Below are 23110 nucleotides of genomic sequence, written 5' to 3' on the forward strand. Positions count from 1 at the left end.
GGAGTCTCGAGTTAGAAGACCTGATTTCAGATCCTGACTTCAGTCCCTTGAGCTGTGTGGCCTCGGGGAAGGGACTGATGTCTCTGGGCTTTCAGCTTGCTCCTCTAAAAGAAGGCTAATAATGTTATCTCCCTCTTCTGGTGATTGTGAAGATTAAGAGCCTTAATGGAGGCGAAGTGCTTCAAATGAAGCACTGGAATAGAGAATATGTTCTAGAAACACAAGCTGATGGAATGATTCCCAGGGCACTTGGCCCATTATCCACCCTCAAATTTCCACACCTCCCTCCTTCTCTGCGTTTCCTTAATGGACAGTTCCTGAGGAAACCTACCCTGCCTTTCTCTGGACTTGGCATGATTGGACCTCAGGTCCTTGTAAGCTACAAGATATGGGGTTTCTTTCAGGGGCCAGAAAAAAATGCAGTGGGGAAGGTGATTTCCTTGTATGTGACCAACAGAGGTTCAATCCCTGGCACCACATAGGGTCCCCTGATTCCTGTCAGGAGTGACCCCTGAGCACAGATCCAAGAATAAGCCCAGAGCACAGCCAGGTATGTCCCCTCCCAAAAAAGAGAAAATAAGCTTGCTCTCCATTTTACAGATGAAAGAAATGGGAACTCAGGACTCCCCTTCTTTCTCCTGTCCACTCACAGCTCTTCCAATCTCTTTCAGGATGGTCTAATCTGGCATCACTGAGGTGACTTTGGTCAACCAAGAGACACTCGAACTGACCTCAAGAAATGGTATTCGTTTGTGTTTTCTTTTGTTTATTTATTTTTGAGGGGCCACATCCAGCAGTTCACAAGGCTTATTCCTGGCTCTGAGTCAGGGGTCAATTCTGGAAGGGACTGTAAACAAACCCAGGTAGGAAGTATGAATGGAAAGCATCCTATCTGGGCCAGAGGGATAGCACATCGGTAGTGAAAGGTAGTGTGCCTTGCACACAGCTGACCCGGGATGAACCTGGGATCGATTCTTGGCATTCCTTAAGATCCCCAGAGTCTGCCAGGAGTGCAGAGCCAGAGTAATCCCTGAGGGGGCCGGAGAGATAGCATGGAGGCAAGGCGTTTGCCTTTTATGCTGAAGGTCGGTGGTTCGAATCTCAGCATCCCATATGGTCCCCAGAGCCTGCCAGGAGCAATTTCTGAGCGTGGAGCCAGAAGTAACCCCTGAGCACTGCCGGGTGTGACCCAAAAACCACAAACAAACAAATAAAAAACAGAGTAATCCCTGAGCACTGCTGGGTGTGGCCCAAAAACAAACAAACAAAAAGGAAAAAGAAAAAAGAAAGCATCCTACTTGCTGCACTATCTCTCTAGCCCCAAGAGAATGGATTTAGATAGGCTAGTCTGAGCTCAATGGCTGAGGCCAGGCTTTGCAAGCAGGAGTTTCTGGTTTGATCCTCAGTTATGCATAGGCTCCTGAGTACAGACAGAAGCAACCCCGGGCACTAAGCTGGAAGTAACCTGCACGCACTAACAGATGTGGCCTCAAAGCCTGACATGCCCCCCAAAAGAGAGAAAAATGTTTTCCAGGGCCATAAGTTGCAGCAATGGCTTAAGGCACATGACTAGCAAGTATTAGCTTGTTATTTTTTATTTTTATTTATTTATTTATTTATTTATGTTGGTTTTTGGGTCATACCCGACAGCGCTCAGGGCTTACTCCCGGCTCTATGCTCAGAAATTGCTGCTGGCAGGCTCGGGGGACCAGATGGAATCCTGGGAATTAAACTATCGTCCGTCCTGGGTCAGCCGTGTGCAAGGCAAACACTCTACTGCTGTGCTATCTTAGCTTATAAATCTTTACTCCCATGCTGACCATCCCTACAGGTTTGCTCATGGGGAACCCTCAGGAGAAAGGAGCTGGTAGACAACTTATTGTCTTAGGAGCGCCCAGGGCAAGTGTAAGTATGCGGTGCCATACATGTGCTGACATGAAACTCCTCACCCCACAGTCTGGAATCTGTGCCAGAGGATAAAGAGATGGGCCTGGTGGAATACTGCAGGGGCTTAGAGCAGCTGCCTTGCAAAGTGTGTGCTCCAAGAGTTCGAATCTATGGAGAGATAGCATGAAGGTAAGGCATTTGCCTTCCATGCAGAAGGTCATTGGTTCGAATCCCGGCATCCCATATGGTCCCCTGAGCATGCCAGGAGTGATTTCTGAGCGTGGAGCCAGGAGTAACCCATGAGCACTGCCGGGTGTGACCAAGGAAAAAAAAAAAGTTTGAATCTGCCGGAGAGATAGCACAGCGGTAGGGCATTTGTCTTACATGTGGCCGACCCAGGAGGGACCCGGTTTGGTTCCTGGCATCCCATAAGGTCCCCCAGCCTGCCAGAGACAATTTCTGAGTGCAGAGCCAGAAGTAACTCCTGAGTGCTGCTAGGTGTGGCCCCCAAAATCAACCAATCAATAAATAAATAAAATTAAAAAAAATGTTTGAGGGGCCAGAGAGATAGGTTGGAGGTAAGGCGTTTGCCTTTCATGCAGAAGGATGGTGGTTCGAATCCTGGCATTCCATATGGTCCCCTGTGCCTACCAGGGGCGATTTCTGAGCACGGAGCCTGGAGTAACCCCTGAACACTGCCGTGTGTGATCCCAAAAATAAAAGTTTGAATCTGGCTTGCTCTATTTGCACCTGGCTGGCTGTTCAGCTCTCTATTATTTATGGCTACACTGCCTTCCAGGTGCCACTGTATGTGAACAAGGCTGAAGGGGTATACTGGGCAGGAAGGGCAGCTCGGTGAGCAGTGCAGTTAAAGAACTGAGACCTCAAATCTGCCAGCACCATGGCCCAGATGTGCGACTTATAGGCGAGCACAGCCACCATCAACCCCAGCAACACCACCAAGGGAAGGGAGATCCAAAGGAAGATGTGCAGGGAGAATTGGAGATTAAGACTTCATGTGCCTCAAACACACACACACACACACACACACACACACACACACACACACACACACGCTCTTATACACACATGCATCACACACATTTCCACTCACACACACACATTACACACTCAAAACCAGACCTTAGATCTAGACAAGGCATCCATCCCACACATGCTCTGGGTAACCCTCCATATGCCCACACCAGCCCATCCTCCCCTCAGCCCTGGATTCTGCCAGGAGCCCCTTCCCCAGCACCTTTCTCTCCCTCTCTCCTACACCTCCTTGATCCCTGGGCTAACCCAGTACTTTGGGGTAGAGAATTCCAGAACAGAGGGCAGCAAGGCACTGGGTACAGCCCCTGTTGTCCCGTTGTCTTTCTGAACCTCAGTTTCTCCACCGAGTGGGAAGGGGCAGAATCCCTGCTGTGGCCACCTCGCCAGGGGCAAGAGTCTATAAAGAAGCCGTGCCACAGCTGAAAACTCGGGAAGGTAGTAAAATGTTACACAAATATAGGGATTCCAAGCCAGCTATAACATATAGCATTAAACTGTAACCTTGCAAAGATATTTCCCATAAAACATTATAGAGCCGAGGTGTGCGGGCTCCTGAGAATTAACCTCTGGGGATGGCTCCCCCCCTCCCCCCCCCCCCCCCCCCCCCCGCACTTCATTTGTGTTGTTCCAAGTTTTTTTGCTAATCCTTCTATAATTGGAGGGCAAGGGAAGTTCTATTACAAACTTAATCTACTGGGGCTGGAGAGATAGTGCAGTTGCAAGAGCATTTACCTTGTACTGACTGACCTGGGTTTGATCCCTGAGACCATGTTAGATCCCTGGAGTCTGCTAGGAGTGATCCCTTAGGGCAGGAATAATCCCTGAGCACTACAGGGTGTGGGCCCCCCCCCCAAAAAAAAAATATATATATATATAAAACTGTGAGATTGCAGGTTGGGTCCCAAAAAAGTCAAGCTGGGAATAGGCCATGAGTGCTGCCAAGTGCGCCCTCCCAAAACAAAACAAAACAAAACAAAACAAAAACAAAAACAACCAATTTCTGCTCAGAGGACATTCTGTTCTTTTATTTCAGTTTATTTTTACATGTCAACAAGTTTGACCCAACCTGCCTGTACCTCTGAGCATCTCCCTCTCTCTTCATTTCATTATCCAGAATTTTTTTTCCTGAAATACAGATCTTAGAGGCCATAGTGGTAATATAGCAGATAGGACACTTCCCTTGCACATCACTGACCCGGATTCTTCCCCAAATACTTCCAGGAGTAAATTCCTGAGTGCAGAGCCGGGAGTAAGCCCTGAGCATCCTGAGCATTGCCAGGTGAGGTCCCAAACCCAAAATTTAAAAAAAAAAAAAAAAAAAAAAAGGAAAGGCAGGAGTGATAGCACAGCAGTAGGGTGTTTACCTTATCTGTGGCCAAACCAACGATGGTGGTTTGATTTTGGCTATCTCATATGGTCCACCAAGCCTGCCAGAAGTAATTTCTGAGTGCAGAGCCAGGAGTCACCCCTGAGTGCCACTACATATGGCCCAAGGGGAGGGAAAGGAAAAAGAAAAGATATACAGATCTAATTGTGTTTCCTACTTAAGGATCTCTGTTTTTTGTTTTGTTTTGCATCACACCTGGCAGCACTCGAAGTTACTCCTGGCTCTACGCTCAGAAATCACTCCTGGCAGGTTTGGGGAACCATATGGGATGCCGGGATTCGAACCACCATCCTTCTGCATGCAAGGCAAACACCCTACCTCCATGCTATCTCTCCAGGCCACTTAAGGGTCTCTGGGTCACAGAATAATATTCAGACCCTTGATTGTGGTGCTCAAGGCGATTAGCAACATGTCTCAGTTACCCCAAACCATAGGCTCAGCTGAATAGAAAAAAAAAGCTTTATTCCTTCAGCGATTGATTTTTTACCTTTCGTGGCCATGCTTGGCAATTTTCCCAGGCTCTACCCACTCAGTTCTTGGGGGAATTGTTCCTGGGGACCCTACGGTGACTGGAATTAATCTCCAAATGCAAGATATGCCCTCAGTCCTTTGAGTCATCTTCCTGGTGGCTCCAAAAGGGGCTTCATGGAGCCGCAAGAAGATAATCCAAGGTTGTGTATTTGTCAAGAACCACTCAAGCCTGTGAGCTCTCTGGCCCTGGCAGTGGGCCGAGCTGCCCTGTGTCTCATGTGAGTCAGAGGTTCCATCATCACCTCGAGCTGTGACGCTCCTGCTGTCCAGGAGAGCAGACCCCATCTCCTGCCGCTCCGCCAGCACATCCTGACTTTGGCAACACCAGGGCATTCCTGCCCAGAGCTCTCCACCCATGCCCTTCTTCCCTGAGGGAGAATACCAACCTGGCCTCCAAAAACCATTTCAAATATTCCCTCTCTCAGGAAAACATCCTCCCTGCCTTCCTCTGTGGGTCACAGCCTGTTAGCCCACTCACTCTTCTATCTTTCCTCATTCCCTTCTTATCTTCTCTTCTAATTATATACGTGCCATAGCTTAGATTCCTTGCGGGCAAGGATATATTTCAGAGTCTATAGCACCTCCCAGCATGGCGTTGGACATGGGAGATTAGTCTGTTTTGAATGGGAGAGGGGTTAGCAAGGAACACCTTCTGGTTTTCTCTGTGCTGAAATTGTAACCTTGTCTTCCCCAGACCTACCTCACCAGTCTCCCTCACATTCCCAGTCTCACCTAACCTCCTCTTCCCTGCAGTGAACTCTAAGGAAGAGTCCTGGGGACATGCCACCTTTTCTCATAGCCAGCCCTCTCTGAGCCGTGAATTAAAATTTTGGAGTCTGTTTACATTCCCTTGTTTGTCAATAAGAACTGAACCTGTAGGCCTGAGAATTTGCTTTCCATTTTAATTTAATTTTTAATTTTTAATTTTCATTAAAAATTTTTTTTTTAATTTTGGATCAAACCTGACAGTGCTCAGGACTTACTTCTGACTGAGTTCAGATATACTCGTGATGGAACTCTGGGGAGCCGCTACAATGTGAGGGATAGTTAGAATTGGAGTTGACTGCATGCTAGGCAAGCACCTGAACACCTGTACTATGTCTCTGTACCCTAATTTCTCTATCTTTTTTTTTTTTTTTTTTAGTCTTTGGGTCACACCTGGCAGCACTCAGAGGTTCCTCCAGGCTCTATGCTCAGAAATCATTCCTGGCAGGCTCAGGGATCCATATGGGATGCCAGGATTTGAACCATGGTCCTTCCTCATGCAAGGCAAACACCCTACCTCCATGCTATCTCTCCGACCCTATCTTTTTCTTTATTTTTTGGGAGGGTTGGATTTTTGAGCTACACCCAGCAGTGCTCAGGGTTACTCCTGGATCTGTGCTAAGAAATTGCTCCTGGCAGGCTCGGGAGAACATATGGGATTTTGGGGGTCCTACCTGGGTTGATCCCAGGTCAGTCAAAGCAAATACCCTAACCTCTGTGCTCGGCCCTATTTTATTTATTTATTCATTCATTTATTTATTTATTTATTTATTTATTTATTTATTTATTTATTTATTTATTTATTTGGTTTTTGGATCACACTTGGCAGTGCTCAGGAGCCACTCCTGGCTCTACATTCAGAAATCACTTCTGGCAGGCTCGGGGGTCTATATGGGATGCCAGGATTCCAACCACCATCATTCTGCATGCAAGGCTATCTCTCCATGCTATGTCTCCGGACCTCTATTTTTTTCTTTTTGAGGAATAAGTTTAGTAGTGCTTTGGGGACCATGTGATGCTAAAAATTGATCATGGGATGTGTGCCAGTCTCTGTAGCAGGAGATGATACCTCATTGTTGTTTTAATTTGCATCTCCCTGATGATTAGTAATGTGGAATATTTTTTCCATGTGTCTTTTGGCCATTAGTATTTCTTCTTTGAGTAAGTGTCTGTTCATTTCTTTATTGATGGAATTAGATTTTTTTCTTTTTTTTTTTTGTTTGTTTTTTGTTTTTGGGTCACACCCACTGCCAGCAATTACTCTTGGCTCTATGCTCAGAAGTCATCCCTGGCAGACACAAGGGACCATATGGGATGCTGGGATTTGAACCACTGTCCTTCTGCATGCAAAGCAAATGCTCTATCTCCATGCTATTCTCCAGTCCCTTTTTTCTTGTGAAGTTCTGCCAGTACCTTGTATATCTTGGATATTAGCCCCTTATCTGATGAGTATTGAGTGAATAGTTTCTCCCATTCTGTGGGTGGCCTTTGTATTCTAGTCACTATTTCTTTTGAGATGCAGAAGCTTCTCAGTTTAATATAGTCCCATCTGTTTATCTCGGCTTCCACTTGTTTGGACAGTGGTGTTTCCTCCTTGAAGGTGCCTTTAGTCTCAATGTGATGGAGTATTTTACCAACATGTTCTTCTATATATCTTATGGTCCTGGATCTAAAATCAAGGTCTTTAATCTATTTGGATTTGACTTTTGTGCGTGGTGTTAGATGGAGATTTGAGTTCGCTTTTTTTGCATGTGGCTGACCAGTTGTTCCAACACCACTTGTTGAAGAGGCTTTCCTTGTAGAAAGGCTTTCATTCTTTTGTGTTTCTTGCCCCTTTATCAAAGATTAATTGATTGTATGTCTGGGGAACATGTTCCGAATATTCAAGTCTATTTCATTGATTTGAGGGTCTGTCTTTATTCCAATACCATGCTGTTTTAATAATTACTGCTTTGTAGAACAATTTAAAGTTGGGGAAAGTGATGCCTCTCATCTTTTTTCCTAAGGGTTGCTTTAGCTATTCATGGGTGTTTATTGTTCCAAATGAATTTCAGGAGTGTTTTATCCACTTCTTTGCTTCTTTGAAGAATGCTATGAGTATCCTTAGAGGAATTGCATTAAATCTGTACAATGCTTTGGGAAGTGTTGCCATTTTAATTATGTTAATCCTCCCAATCCTTGAACAGGGTATATGTCTCCATTTCCTTGTGTCCTCTTTTATTTCTTCAATCAGTGTTTTGTATACCAGTGTTTTGAACCAGTTTTCTATGTATAGGTCCTTTACCTCTTTAGTTGACTCCAAGGTATTTGAGTTTCTGTGGCACTAATATGAAGGGTATTGTCTATTTCTTCTCTGTCATTATTTGTGTATAAGAAGGCCATTGAAGGTTGGGTTCAGTAAAAAAAAAAAAAAAAAAAAAGAAGGCCATTGATTTTTGCATGTTAATAAATTTTGTAGCCTGTCACTTTGCTATATATGAATCTATTGTTTCTAGAAGACTTTTGGTAGTTTTTAGGATTTTTCTACATATAGTAGCATATCATCTACAAAAAATGAGAGTTTGACTTCTTCCTTTCCTATCTGATGACCTTGATATCAATTTCTTTTTAAAATTTTTTTGGAGGGGCACACCTGGCAGTGCTCAGGAGTTACTCCTGGCTATCTGCTCAGAAATAGCTCCTGGCAGGCATGGGGGACCATATGGGACACAGGGATTCGAACCAACCACCTTAGGTCCTGGGTCGGCTGCTTGCAAGGCAAATGCTGCTGTGCTATCTCTCTGACCCCTTGATATCTTTTTCTTTCCTAACTGCTATGGCAAGTACTTCCAGGGCTGACAGCGATGTGGGGATAAAGGATTCTCATTCACTGCTGGTGGGAATGTAGTCTAGTCCAGCCTTTATGGAAGACAATATGGAGATTCCTCAAAAAAGTGGAAATTGAGCTTCCATATGATCCTGCTACACCACTCCTAGGGATATACCCTAGGAACACAAAAACACAATACAAAAGGCATTTGCCTTTTGCACACCTATATTCATTGCAACACTATTTACAATAGCCAGAATCTGGCTGCATAGTATTCTATTATGCTTATGTACCACAATTTCTTTAGCCACTCATCATGTTGTTGGGTATCTGGGTTGTTTCCAGGACATTGGTGTTGGGAAGGATGCACTGAAGGGGGATGTTCTTTTTTGTTTGTTTTTGGGCCACACCCAGCATCGCTCAGGGCTTACTCTTGGCTATGTGCTCAGAATTGCTCCTGGCTTTAGGGACCATATGGGATGCCAGGGGATCAAACTGTGGTCCATCTTAGGCTAGCGTGCGCAAGTCAGACGCCTTACACTCTGCGCCACTGCTCCAGCCTCTCTTTTTTATGACTGATGTCATAAAAAACATGTATCAACTATGAACATGTTTGTCATCTTGGTGCTTAAATGAAGATATTATAAAAAAGAGAAAAAATTGATCATGGGGCTCCTATGTTCTAAGCATGTATTCCCATCCTTCTAGCCTCTTCCTGGCCCTCCAAAATGCCTTTTGGAAAATCTCAAAAACATTTTCCCACATCTGTAAAATTCCTCAAAAACTAGATGAGTAGATGCTCCAGATCTCATGCAGCCATAAAATAAAGTATTTTTTAATTTTCATTTTCAAGAATATGAGAAGCTATTCTCCTCTGCTGAGCCCCTCAGCCCCATCCAGATTCCACTCCAGAACAGGCCTGCTCCTACACACTTGGGGAATGAAAGTAAACCTATGAGACTTTTTTAAATTCCAGGAACCAAACTGTTCAATTGCTCAGTCACCAAAGACTTCTAAGTTACATGTGGGGGCTGGAGAGATAGCACAGTAGTAGTGCATTTGCTTTGCAAGAGGCCGATCCAGGACGAACCTGGGTTCAATCCCTGGCGTCCCATATGGTCCCCTGACCCTGCCAGGAGCTATTTCTGAGCGCAGAGCAAGGAGTTAGCCCTGAGCACTGCCGGGTGTGACCCTCCCCTTCCCTCTAAATATCCTGTATTAACAGTGAGAAAGAGGAGAGGTGAGATCAGTGATAAAGAGGAGTAAAGCATTTGCCTTGCATGCAGCCAACCCAGGACCCTGGTTCAATTCCCTGCATTCCATATGGTCCCCGAGCCTGCCAGGGGTGATTTCTGAGTGCAGAGCCAGGAGCGCCTCCGGGTGTTACCCCAAAGCCAAAAAAAAAAAAAAAAAAAAAAAAACCCAAACTCCAAGTGTACATGTGGGCTATTTCTACCCACCTTTTTGAAAGACAGACTTTAAAATCCCCAGTGAAATATTATGCTGCCCTTAAAAACATCATCTCCAAAGTGTTTATGAGACTCAGCTTCTATCTTAAAGAGTTAAGAAGGGACTGGAGTGATAGCATGCAGAAGGTCGGTTCGAATCCCAGCATCCCATATGGTCCCCCGTGCCTGCCAGGAGCAATTTCTGAGCATGGAGCCAGGAGTAACCCCTGAGCACTGCCGGGTGTGGCCAAAAAAAAAAAAAGAGTTAAGAAGATACAATATAAATTAATCATTTATCGCACTATGAGTGTTATGATGATTATTTTTTGCAGTGCAGGACCTCACATGTGTAAGGCATGTGCTCCACTACTGAGTCACACCCTTGCCCTTATCACACCATATAAAAGTATGCAAACAACACTTACCAGCAAGGGGTCAGACAGATAAGACAGGGGTTAAAGTGCTTTTATTGTACATGGTAAACCCTGGTTTGATTCCTGTTACCATATAGGAAACCAGAGCACCATCAGGAGTGATCCCTGAGCACAGAGCCCAGAGTAAGAACTAAGCACTGCCAGGTGTGACCCCCACAAAACGTACAAATCTCTGAAGCAAAAAGCTGATAGGAGGGGCCGGCAAGGTGGCACTAGAGGTAAGGTGTCTGCCTTGCAAGCGTTAGCCAAGGAAGGACTGCAGTTCGATCCCCTGGTGTCCCATATGGTCCCCCCAAGCCAGGGGCAATTTCTGAGCCCTTAGCCAGGAGTAACCCCTGAGCATCAAACGGGTGTGGCCTGAAAAAAAAAAATAAAGCTGATAGGAGAGAAAAATATTAACCATGGCTAATTATTTGAAAAATCCATATTACTAAGAAAGTAGGAAATTGTTGTATTAAAACAGCCCTGGGGGCCAGAGAGATAGCATGGAGGTAAGGCATTTGCCTTTCATGCAGAAAGTTGGTGGTTCAAATCCTGGCATCCCATATGGTCCCTGTGCCTGCCAGAGGTGATTTCTGAGCATAGAGCCAGAAGTAACCCCTGAGTGCTGCCAAGTGTGACCCCCCCCCAAAAAAAAAAGCCTTGGTTGGGGCTGGATGATGGTGAGATGGATGGAGGGGCCTTTCTCCTCCAGTTCGGATCACGCACCTGCAACTCTCCAGCTGGTGGGTCTGATAAACACTTTAGTTTACAAAAGGACATGGAGGCTATGCACATGGCCAACCCAGATCGATCCCTGGTATTACATAGTCCCCCAAGGACTAGGAGTGACCCCTGAGCATAAGGTTGGAAGCCACCCTGAGTACTACTGGGCATGGTCCAACTCCTTAGCCAGTGACACTGCTCCAGGTTTACCTGCCCATTACTCCAGTGTCCAGAATGTCCTGGGGCTTCCATAAGGCTACCTGGTGGGTGCCCTGTGCCTGTGATTTGGGCCTTCCCTACTCCATTAGGTAGATCACAGGGCATGGGGTAGCAAGCCCAAAAGCTCTGCCTGTTCCAGACTAAAATGACTCTCCAGGGTCAGAGAGATAGCATGGAGGTAGGGCATTTGCCTTGCATGCAGAAGGACGGTGATTCGAATCCCGGCGTCCCATATGGTCTCCCCTAAACCTGTCAGGAGCGATTTCTGAGTATAGAGCCAGGAGTAACCCCTGAGCGCTGCCGGGTGTGACCCAAAATCTAAAAAATAAATAAATAAATAAATAAATAAATAAATAAATAAAGAGTCTCTAGGTGAGTAACGATCCTCTAGGGAGACAGTATACCCCCCCACAAAAGGCCGGGCTCCCCAAGGCACTCGTGGGGGGTAGTCTTGCCCCTCTGGAATTCCCTCCCAGAAAGAGCTCAGGAGGGGAATTTCCCAGGCAGGCAGGCAGACAGACAGACAGACAGTCAGACAGACAGCTCACGCAGGTCCCGCCACTCAGCACAGATGTTTGCCTGCGGGTCGGGGTGCTCAGCGCCAGCACCACCAGCTCACAACACTGCGGTGAGTGGTGGCCCAGGGCAGAACCAAGATGAGACCCGCCTGGGCAGGCTGGGGGCTGGTGGGGAAGGAATCTGTCTGCGGGTCTAGACTGGAAGCCAAGTCTCCGGATCGCACCGTGCATTGTACCTCCGCCCCGAGGCCAGCAGGCGCCGCAGCGGCCCGGAGTGCGTCCTGGCACTGCGACCGGGCACGGTGGGTCAACGGACCCCGCCAGCGCGCTTCTAAGTTTGGTGACTCATCTGTCTGACGCTCCAAAGCTGGGTTTTGCGTGCAGAAAGATCCTTGTAACCTAGGTGCCCATCACCGCACCGGATCGCCCCATTATATTCCAAAGAACACGCACTCAAAACACCCCACTAACACCCCCCTATAGAACAGAGGTACGAATACGCGGCTAGCCCAGAGTTGACACATAGAGTTGGTTGGGTTCCAAGCATAGCGCAAGCAAGTTGGGGGTAGCGCCAAGTACGGGGAGAATTGCTCTGCAATGCCCACCAGAAACCTCCCCATCTGTTTTCCACGCACTTTGCTCCAGATCTAGACGCAGGTGAGGCGGGAAGGGACGTAGCCCCGCCGGGGTTGGGTAGAAGGACCGAGCCTGCATTGCCTGCTAGGGCGGAGCAGTCCCAGACCCCAAAATTTCCCTCCCCGTGGGGACCGCCTCACAGAAATAGTGGCTTAAGTCCCAAAGGTCACCCTCTTTTGAGGAGTTCCCAGCACCCCGTTCTCCCCACTCAACTGCCTCTCCCGGATCCCCTGGAGAACCGCAGTCCAGTAAAAGCCCCACAGTGGGGTTCAAAGTCATGTGCAAATATTTATAGGGCAGGCAGGACGGGAGTCAGGCCTTGACAATACAACTGTCCTCAAAATCCAGTTCCCAGCCCTGATGGAGAGTCTGGTCAAACGGACAGCGGGCAGGTCACGCGCTTGGGAGGACACCTTAGGGTCACCCCCTCCAAGGTGCACAAAACGTGCTTCGACACCTCCCAGGGCTGCTCTGGCCTAGACTCTGGCCACAGCGGGAGAGGGGAGAGACAGAGAGGCGGGCGAATCATCGGGTAAACGCGGGGCTGGGCACGTCCCGGGGCAGGTGAACGGTGGGCCTGGCACGGACCGTGCACCTCCACTTTGGCTCGGGGCTCAGTAAATATTTCTTCCCGGCGGCGCGGGGCAGCGGCACCTACAGCACCCCACAGGATCTGGGGGGGCCAACTCGGGCCCTTCCCCACTTGAGGCTCCTCTCCAGTGGGGGTCAGCGGCGGAGCAGCCATGGCGTCCCGGCCTCTTGTAATTACAGGGGTGGTAGTCAGGCCTGGAAGAGGGAAGAATGATATTGCTATGGGGGACCCGGGGCGCACGGGTTCTGCGGCTTCCTGCGAGGCATAGCCTCCTGGTAGGGTTGGCCTGACATGGGGTGAAATGGTCTTGGGGACCCGGGACGCACGGGTTCTGCGGCTCCCCGCGAGGCACAGCCGCCTGGTAGAATTGACCTGAGTTGGGTTTGGGGGGTGCGCGAACATATCCCACTACAAGCCGGGGAGCGCGCACCGCCAGCCGCACGGCACGCAGAAGTCACCCCCCTTGCAGCCTCTCGGGGGCCCTCCCCACCCACCCAGACACACTCCGGAGCAGGCTGGGGATCAAACACCTGCCCGCCCTCTCCACCCCGAGAGCCCCAGGGCAGACACCCACCGCCCGCCCAGCCCAGCCCTCTCCAGACGGCCGCGGAGCCCGGCGCGCACAGCAGCCCGGAGAGGCGAATTCCAGTGGGTTTGTTTACACGGCGCGGAGCAGGGGGGCCACGCCGGGGCCTGGGGCGAACCAGCCGGGGAGCTCAGGCCTTGCGACGCCTGCCCAGCACCCCGCCCTCCCCTCCCGCCGGCATTCCCCACCCACCCACCCTGTTTGCACGGCGCGCGCGCACTTCTGTCTGCGCACTCAGAAGTTTCACGCGCTCTCCCGGACCCCAAGCCTGTTTGCAAGGGGGTCGCTGGCATCACACACACACACACACCCCTCACCTACACACACACCCCCTCACACACACACCCCTCTCTCTCTCTCTCACACACACACACACACACCTCACCTCCTTTTGCCTCCCAGTGGGGTGCACCCCACACAGACTATCCCCAGAACGGCCTCTCATCTCATCTCACACACACACACACACACACACACACACAAAGACACATGTCAAGAAAGCCTCTGCAAACAAAAGCAGACACCCCCAACGCGGTTCCAGGCTCCCCAAGCCCCCACCGCTCCAACCCTCACCCCCGCGCGTAGGCCCCAGGGGAGACAGAGGCGCGTAGCACACAAGATAACACAGGGTCGCACTTTATTCCCGGCTTGCAGGCGATGGATGACACAACACAACCCCGCGAACAAAGGCAACATTGACAAACCCAACAGAAACAAACAGCAGCGTGTGTAGGGAAGGGCGGCCGAGTGCGGGCATCTCCACCGAGCCAGCCGAGCCGAGATGGAGGCCAGAGCCAGAAGGGAATGTGGGCCCCCAGCACCTCCAACCGGGCGGGCAGGGCTTCTGGGCAAAGGTGCAGGGGTCCTGCACCGGCCAGCAAGTGCGCGGACCTGTGCCCGGCCCGCCACTGCACACCCGGAGGGAGCCGGGCTGGGGTCCCCACGCACGGGGCACAAAGTTGCGCGCCAGCCCTTGCCCGCCTTCCTCCACCCCGACCAGCGCGCCCCTCCTCCACCGCCCCAGCCCCCCAAGCCCCGGGGCCGCCGCTTGCCGGGCGAGGCGGGGCCGGGGCGGGCCGGGCCGGGTGGCGGGCGGCGCCGGCCCAAAAGGCGGAGTCGCGGGGCGGAGCGGCCAGAGCTGTGCGGTGCGCGCGGAGCTGGTGGCGCGTCTTGGAGAGCCCGCGGGAAGCCCGACCCCCAGGAGCCCCGCGTTCCCCCGGCCCGACCCGGCCCGGTCCCGCGTGATGGAGCTCCTCTGGGCCCCTCTCCTGGGTCTGTGCTGCAGTCTGGCCGCTGCGGACCGTCATACCGTCTTCTGGAACAGCTCGAACCCCAAGTAAGCCTCCAATCTCAGGGCGCAAGGGCCCGGAGCCCGGCGGGGACCGGCGCCTCCCGATTGTCTGCACTGTCGTGAGCCGAGCTTTGGGGATCAGAGCGGGCCAGGGTATGATCCCCCAAGACGGGACATCACCCCAACGCCCGGAGGAGTCCAGCTGGGTGTGCTTGCACTGTAAAACTTCTGCTCCGCAGTTCACCCCACTTTGGGAGGCAGTGCACCCCGAGTCAGCCCGCTGCAGCAGCCGGGATCACATCCTCAGCGCTCCTGGGCTGGGCCTTTGCTTCAGGAAAGTGTCTCTAGCCGCCTCGGTCTGTCTTTGGGCATTTGCCCACTCTTGACAGGTAGCTGGGTAGTAGCGGCGACCCCCTTTTTTGGTCACTGACACCTGCAAGTCTTTTTGTGGCCTTCCCAGGAGCACTGGGGGGGTGGGGCTTTATTTAGGCCGAGGGGATGGCCAGTTGACGAAGTCCAGCTCGTAGCTGAAGCGGTGGAAGAGGAATGAGGAGTTAAACGGAAGCTTGCAGGAAGGAGTTAATTTCTCCTGCGTAAAGGTTTAGGGCTCTGAGCAAATGGCACCGGAGGAAGAAACTACGTGGGGACCTTTTGTGTTCTGGAGTTTGCTGAAGTTACAGGAACAATATATGCGAGGAAACGGGAGAGGAGGGGGCAGGGAAGTGCAGAGTGGGGAGGGGGCACAACTTGAGGTCAAGCCAGGCCTCACAAGGCCCAGCCACTCTGCACCAAGCACCCAGCCTCAAGAGCCACTTGAGAATATGGGGTGCAGCGCCCTCTGACCCTGCAGCAGCCCTGTCTGCTGAGTGCTTCCTCAGATGGAAGATAGAGCCTGTTGCCCACCCCCAGGGCAATGCCCTCCTCCTGTGCATCAGCTGCCAGGGCAGGGCGGCAAAGCTACCCCTCTTGCTCCTTGCTCCCAGTTCTTTGCTTCCTGAACCCCATCTTGTGTGTGTGTGTGAGAGAGAGAGAGCAAAGTCCTTGTTTATGCCCATGCCAGGTGTTGGCTGGGAGGGGGAGGGACAGGAAGCCTGGAGCAGGGAGGGGGTGACCCTGGCCTTTTCCGTTCCCAAGCTCCCAGGTTTCCTCTCATTCAGGAAGGAGCCTCTTCCTTGCCCCCACCAACCTCCCTTTCCCAGACGGGAGAGCCGAGTCAGGGGAGCAGATTACACTCCAGGAGGCTGGGCCTGGGTGTGCCCACCCCTTGTAGTACACACTACATAACCTAGGCCCAACGAAAGCAGCCCCAGAGTGGAGCCAGGCTCCGGGACAGAGATGAGGTGGCGGTGAACTGGGTGGTGTGAGGCCAGCAGCAGGAGTGACTCAGGGCAGTGGGAATCGGTTCTGGTATCTCCAGCCCCAGGCAGGGGTCAGCATGGCGAGGGAGGGAGGAGGAGGGCGGTGCCCAGCGTGTGCCAAGCATTTGGCTCCCCCATGCTGGACGGGCAGGTGCCCAAGCTCCCTTGGCCAAGGCTGTGCCCACATACACACAAGTGGGCACAGGGGCCTTTTTGCTTGAGGTCCGAGGGGCTATCCAGAGCCACCATGTACAATTTCACAGGTTCCCATGGGTGCTGGGCGGCAGCAGAGGAGGAGAGTGAGTCAGTGGCCTCCTCAGGAGTGGAGAGACGCCAGGCCCTGAGCTGAAATACCTGTTCTGAAATGGCTTCTATGTTTATCTCTCCAGAGAGGAATTTTAAAAGCCTCTCTCTGCTTCTCTCTCGGCTCTCAACCCCCCCCCCCTTGACAGGGGGGAGGGGCTGTGGTAAGCTGAGCTGGCCCAGGCCTTTCAGGGCGCCTGCTGACTGGGCAGTGGGGTGCCCACCTCGCAGCCCTGTTGGCCCAGCTCCTGTCCCTCCCCCGCCACCCATGCCCAGGGCCTCACTTGGAAGCAAGTTGGCAGCCAATTTGCTGAGTCTACTGGCAGGGCTTGGGGGAATTCAGAGAAGCTGACCAGTTTGGAGAAGGGAGGTGGGGAGACACACCTTACCCTCAGCAGGACCCCACCCACACTGGAGCCAGGTATATGCAGCTGTAGGGGGCCTGAGGGGCGGTGGACCCCGCAGTTTGGGAGGGGGGCTGGGGTTTGTGCCAGGGACAGAAGAGAGAGAAGGCCCTTTCCTTGTACTGTGAGTCTCCAACACCCCAAGCCCTGGGAGAACAGGACTGGTGCAGGGTCACTGTGCAAAATAAACCGGATTGAGATGAGGAGGGTGACAATGCTCAAGGTTTGGGGAGCTTTCTCCCCCTTGGGGGGAGCTGCCCGCCAAATCTGCAGTCCTTTATTAAAACCTTCAATCCACAACTGCCTTGGTGGAGGGAGGAGAGTGGTAAACAAAAGGCTTATCTGAGCTAGTTCCCTCCAGGTGGGTCTTTGACTTGTAGAAGAAGAAGGTAGATAGGAGGGGAATGTCTTTGTTTGGGAGGAAAACAAGTTGTAAACCAGTTTCCTACCAGTTGGATTTGTCCCCAGCACCACCAAGAAACCCTCAAGCCCCCCAGGAGTGATCCCTGAGCATCTCATCTCTCTATCTCTCTTCTCTCTCTCTCACACACATACACATTTCCCATTTCCCAACGTACCCATCCACAAAATGTTGCCATGGGGGGTTGCAACATAAAGTGGCAGAACTAATTTTGGGGGGTGCTCTCAAAAAAAACGGTACAAGGACCCCCAGCATACATGGGAGCAGTCGGTAGAGAAGGCTTGAGGGGACAGAAAGAATTGCCCTTCTGGATGTGAATTTTCACTTCCAAGAAAAGGGCTTGGAGAGAAGGCCGGAGAGTGAAGGAAGTGTGGCTGGAGCAGCACTAGCACCTGAACAAATGAGTCAGAACTCCCTGGACCCTGACCTAGAGCCAGCAAAGAGATCTCAGGCTGAGAGCTTTTAAATGGCCTTTAGACAAGCTGCTGGAAGAAAAGACTTAAGGGAAATCTTTTTGGGTAGAATGATCTCTGAGCTAAGGAAATATCTGGAAGCCCAGCCTTGGATAAAATATCTGGGATTAAAGCTTTGAACTCAGCCAACCCAAGTTTCCATCCCTGCTACCACACAGAATTCTCCATGCCCCATCAATAGTGATCCCTGAGCGCAGAGCCAGAATGCCCGGTGGTCTTTTGAGCACTAATGAGGGACAGAGGTGGGGTGTTTGGTGGTGGTGGGAGATCAATAGAAGCTTGAGGGAAGTTATATGTGGGAGGTTGAGGTTTGGGGTGAACCTCTCAGGGCTCAGGGTTTGGTATGAAGCATCACAGCATGGATCAGGTCCTGGTCTGGCTTCTCAGCATCACACCTGCCCTCTGTCCCCCACCCTAGGTTCCGGAACGACTATACAGTGCGTGTGCACCTCAACGACTACCTAGACATCATCTGCCCACACTATGAGGATGACAGGGTGGCAGAGGCAGACATGGAACGCTACACACTGTACTTGGTGGAGCAGGAGCAGTATGAGATGTGCCAACCTCAGTCTAAGGACCAGGTCCGCTGGCTGTGCAACCATCCCAATGCCCGGCATGGCCCTGAGAAGCTGTCTGAGAAGTTCCAGCGTTTCACCCCCTTCACCTTGGGCAAGGAGTTTAAAGAAGGACACAGTTACTACTATATCTGTGAGTTCCATTGGTTATAGTTGGCACCCTTATACTCAGACTGTGTGGGTTAGGCAGTGGCCTCTCGGTCTTGCCTTCCCATCACAGTGGCATCACATCACAATTCCGGGCACAAAGCATGCGGGAGAGAGGCTTACTGGGCTGAGCACAGGAGGCCTGGGTTCCAACCCCAATACCACATGGTTTCTCATGCTCAGGGTTAACCCCCAAATATTTAACTGGAAGCAACCCCTGAGCATTATTGGGTGTGGCAACAAAATCTCACACACACACACACACCCAAAAAAAATCATGACAGGTTCGCTGTCCTCTAGGAAGAAAGAAAGGAACACCATGTTAACTGTATAACATGGTAGATCAGAAGTGTACTTGGGCACTGGGAAGGTGATCCTCAGTTTACAACAGGTAGAGAGGGGACCAGAGACCGAGCAAAGGAAACTTATTATATCTTTCTCTACTGGAGTAAGGGACAACAGTGAACATGGGATGGGCAGGACAGGTCCAGAAAGCTTCAGATCACTGGGGATCATTATCTTGAGGGCATGAGTGTGTGGGTGGGAGTTTGTTTTGGTTTGGTTTTTGGGCCCTGCCCAGCAATGCTCAGAATTACTCCTGGAGGTGATGCTAAGGGAAGCATAACAGATGCTATGGATCAGGTCAGCTTCTTGCAAAGCAGGTAGCCATTCCACTGTACTATCATTCCAGTCCCCAGATTGGGCAGGTACTAAGATACATTTCTGTAGACTAGACAGAGGAGTGGTAAGCACAGGCTTTGCCTGGGGAAAGTCCGGTCAATCTCTAAAAAATAAGGGGCCAAACAGATATAGCACAGCAATAGGGCGTTTGCCTTGCACGCAGCCAATCCAGGATGGATGGTTGTTCGAATCCCGGCACCCCATATGATCCCCCGTGCCTGCCAGAACCGATTTCTGAGCACAGAGCCAGGAGTAACCCTGAGTGCTACTGGGTGTGGCCCAAAAACCAAAATAAATAAATAAAAAAGTAAAATGGTGGAACCGGAGAGAGAGCACGGTGGTAGGGTGTTTGCCTTGCACACAGCGGATCCAGGACAGGCCCAGGTTTAGTTCTGGACATCCCATATAGTCCCCCAAGCCTGTCAGGAGCGATTTCGGAGCACAGAGCCAGGAGTAACCCCGAATGCCACTGGGTGTGTCCCAAAAGTAAAATGGCCTAGAGAGGTCCTGGAATGAGGTTCAGAGGCTGGTGTTCAAGCCCCAACACCAGAAATTAAAAAAATAATAATTAAGTGGTTCAGGTCCAGAGAGGACAGCAGGAAAGTAGGGTTCTCGCCTTGACAAAGCCAAGCCATTACTCCACATGGACTTCCTCAAGCCCTGCCAGGAGTGATGCCTGAGCACCACTGGGTGTGGGCCTCAAACCCAGAATAAAAAAAAAGCTCAGGGAGGAGAGGACACAGTAAAGGGATCCACCCGCTACATACAGGTCTGGAGTGAAGGGTGGAATGTGGGGCTGGAAAAGTGCCTCTTTCCTCCCACCACTGTAGCCTGTTTACTCCTACTGATGTGTTTGTCTAAAGCAGGGGCGTTCAGGCAGAAATTAGGCAAAAGGAAGCAGGCCTAGTGACATTTGCGCTTTGATTACAAGCTTCCTGATTAATAACCTGTGGCTCTGTCTTGCAGCCAAACCCATTCATCAACAAGAAGACCAGTGCTTAAGGTTGAAGGTGACCATCAATGGAAAAATCGGTGAGTGTTGGGGTCCTTGTAATCTCCTTCCCCCATCTCTGCTAGGCCTGGTCTGGTGGTCTGGTGGTCTGGTGGTCTGGTGTAGTTGAGGAAGTCTCCACCCAGCCCTCCGCTCCCAGTCTAGACCTTACCACTCTCTCTTCTCTTTCAGCTCACAACCCTCAAGCCCATGCCAACCCACAGGACAAGAGTTTGTCAGGTAAGACAGCTGAGCAGCAGGTCTGCTGGAAGAGGGCAGGCGAGGAGGTGGGCTTGGGGGTTTGGGGGGGTCAGTGTCACTAGTGGACTCTTCACCCTAGATTCCTTTGCTTTCTTGTCTCTGCAGATGACCCCACAGTGCAGGTACTACACAGCATCGGTCACAGCGCTGCTCCTCGCCTCTTCCCACTGGCCTGGGCGGTTCTGCTATTGCCGTTCTTGCTGCTACAGGCCCCATGAAGATGGCGCCACATCCGGCCTTAGGAGTGGAACTGGGCGGAGGTTGCAGGGGCAGGCCCTCCTCCCCTGTCCCTGCTGATCCCAAACAAAGCCCCAGTTCTGGAACCCACATGCACAAGCTCAGAACGGGTCAGTGTTCAGGGTTTTAACCCAAAGGAGGCCAGCAAGCCTGATGGTGCCGACACCCCTCCTTCCACCTAAGTGGGACAGAGTCGTGGAAGAAGGGCCTTTTTTTTTTTTTTTTTGCCATTCCTGCCTTTATGCCAAAGAAAAACAAGTTTGCTGGGACTCCCACACAGGGCATCAGGGGAACCCAGCTGGAACAGCCTGGACACACGCAAGGTGGACTCTGAGCTTGGCCAGGATGCGCGTGTGAACTGACTGAAGGAAAAGCAGCGGCAGCTTGGAAACTTGGTACAAGAGAGAGAGGCAAAGCTTGAGCTGACCCCGCATCTCCCCCAAGATTTTGGTTGGTGGGGCAACCACGGGGAGGTTTGTAGGGGCGCGCACTGCAAGCCTTTCCCCGAGCTGTGCTAGCGGGAAGGCCGTGGTAGCCTGTTCTCAGAATGTAGTTGCAAGGGCAGGGCCCACAGTACAGGATCTGTATATAAATTCGCTCTGTGTATGTCTGTGTTGATTTCTACAACTGGATTTTTTTTTTTTATACAAGGAACGGTGGTAGTTCCTCACCTGAAATAAAGCCATTTGTTTTTGGATGTGTGTCATCTGCCTCTGCACCCTCATTTAGGACCACAGAGTCCCTTGCAGTGTGTGATATTTTGCCTTTCTCCAAAGAACACGTGTTCTCAGCTCTCTTAGAGGCTGGGGATGGGGGCATGAGATAGGAAACAGCAGAGGAAAGCTTTGGCTGGCATCCAGCCCATCTCAGTTATATCCTTGGCACTACAAAGTTCTCAGAGCCCCAACAGAAGTGATCCCTGAGCAGAGCCAGGTGTGCCCTCCCCAAACCAAAGAAAAAGGACTAAAAGAAAGGCTTGGGGTGTTTTCTTCCCACTACACCTTCTAGCCTGTAACCCACTTTAAAAGCACTTCCTCTCCAGTCTCAGTCCCACTCCCACCCTCTGGGCGCTGGGGCTTGGCATACCATTCCGTTCAGGTACTCACGGGTGAGTCAGGGCTGGGGGAACGCCAGCTGAGGCATGCATCCGCCCCATAGCCCCACCAACAGACGTGTGGGAGGAAGGAGGGAACATTCCCAGCAGCAGGACTGAAGGGGGGGCAGTGATATGTACTTGGTGATAGAGGACTGATTCTGGCAGATTACACTCGAGGGTGAGTTGGCCTGTAATTGAAGGGTGACAGGAACTCCTTCCAAAGATTTGGTGGTTCCTGGAAATCCCTGTTATTTAGGGGAGAACCTGGGAAGTTCAGAAGGGGGAAAAAACCTTTCAAATTCTGAGCAGCTAAGATTCAGATGTGAAGCAACTCTGGCTGGGAAGCAACTTGTTTGTTTTGGAGCCTGAACCGTAATACAGCAGATAAGGTATTGCTTTGCATGCTACAGACCTGGGCATCTCATGGCAGTGATGGCTAACCTTTTTGAGCCCAAGCGCCCAAACTGCCGCACAAAACCAAAGAATTTCCTCAAAGTGCCAGCATGTCAATTAAACTTTAATAGCAAGATTTTAGTATATAAAAACTTTATAAATTTTATAAATTTATGAATTGCGGACCTTCCTGCGTGCCAGCTGCAAGCCTTCGCCATAGGTTCGCCATCGTCATATGGTCTGGAGTCCTTCAGGAATGATCCCTGAGCACCACTTGGTGTGGCCCAAAAAATGGGAAAAGAAAAAAAAGCAGCTTATTTTTTTTTTTTTCATTTTAGGAGCCACAGGTTGAAGGGTATGCAGAATCCCATACTGGGGGGTTCACTCTAGATGGTGGATAAACCCCTGGGCTGACAACATGCAAAATAAATAAAGCATGAGCTGAGTCCACTAATAAACTAGATTCGCTGCCTTTTTTTTTCTTTGGTTTGGAAAAAAAACAATGGTAACTGCTACGCCCAGCTCAGTGCTCCTGTCATTTCCAAACAGTGCTCAGGAGTACATGTGCAGCAGACAACCGACCTCAGAACTGCAGGCAAAATTCATGGGTTTTGGCTACAACACTCCAACTTAGAGCCCTATTTCTCCGTTATGGGGGTCTGTATTCTGAATTCCACTTGGAGGTGGCCTAGCAAGATCATGGGGGGTGACTGAATGGCGGACAGGCTAGAGGACTGGTAGTGAGTGGAGGGAGAGGTAAGAAGTAAGCCAAGAACATTAGAAGCTGCCAGTGAGGGGGACCGGAGGAGCGGTGGCACAAGCCGTAGGGCGTTCGCCTTGCACGCGCTAACCTAGGATGGCCCTGGATTCGATCCCCGACGTCCCATAGGATCCCCCAGCCAG

At 50.9% G+C, this 23110-nt stretch overlaps 1 protein-coding gene across 1 annotated transcript; it reads left to right on the top strand.

Annotated features, from left to right (window-relative positions):
- The first annotated feature begins 14728 nt into the window (after nucleotides 1-14728).
- Nucleotides 14729-21415, top strand: EFNA1 (ephrin A1). Its single transcript, XM_049782344.1, has 5 exons — nucleotides 14729-14909; nucleotides 18242-18534; nucleotides 20196-20261; nucleotides 20413-20460; nucleotides 20587-21415. The coding sequence occupies exons 1-5, from the start codon at nucleotides 14818-14820 to the stop codon at nucleotides 20697-20699; spliced, it is 612 nt and encodes a 203-aa protein (XP_049638301.1). The 5' UTR covers nucleotides 14729-14817; the 3' UTR covers nucleotides 20700-21415.
- Nucleotides 21416-23110: the final 1695 nt, after the last annotated feature.

Source organism: Suncus etruscus, chromosome 10, assembly GCF_024139225.1.
Source record: "Suncus etruscus isolate mSunEtr1 chromosome 10, mSunEtr1.pri.cur, whole genome shotgun sequence".
In the NCBI taxonomy this organism is placed as follows: domain Eukaryota; kingdom Metazoa; phylum Chordata; class Mammalia; order Eulipotyphla; family Soricidae; genus Suncus; species Suncus etruscus.

Coding starts and splice junctions, on each gene's coding strand:
- EFNA1 (XM_049782344.1), top strand. CDS start 14,818: ATGGAGCTCCTCTGGGCCCCTCTCCTGGGTCTGTGCTGCAGTCTGGCC. Junction 18,535..20,195: donor ACACAGTTACTACTATATCT/GTGAGTTCCATT, acceptor TCTGTCTTGCAG/CCAAACCCATTCATCAACAA. Junction 20,262..20,412: donor GACCATCAATGGAAAAATCG/GTGAGTGTTGGG, acceptor CTTCTCTTTCAG/CTCACAACCCTCAAGCCCAT.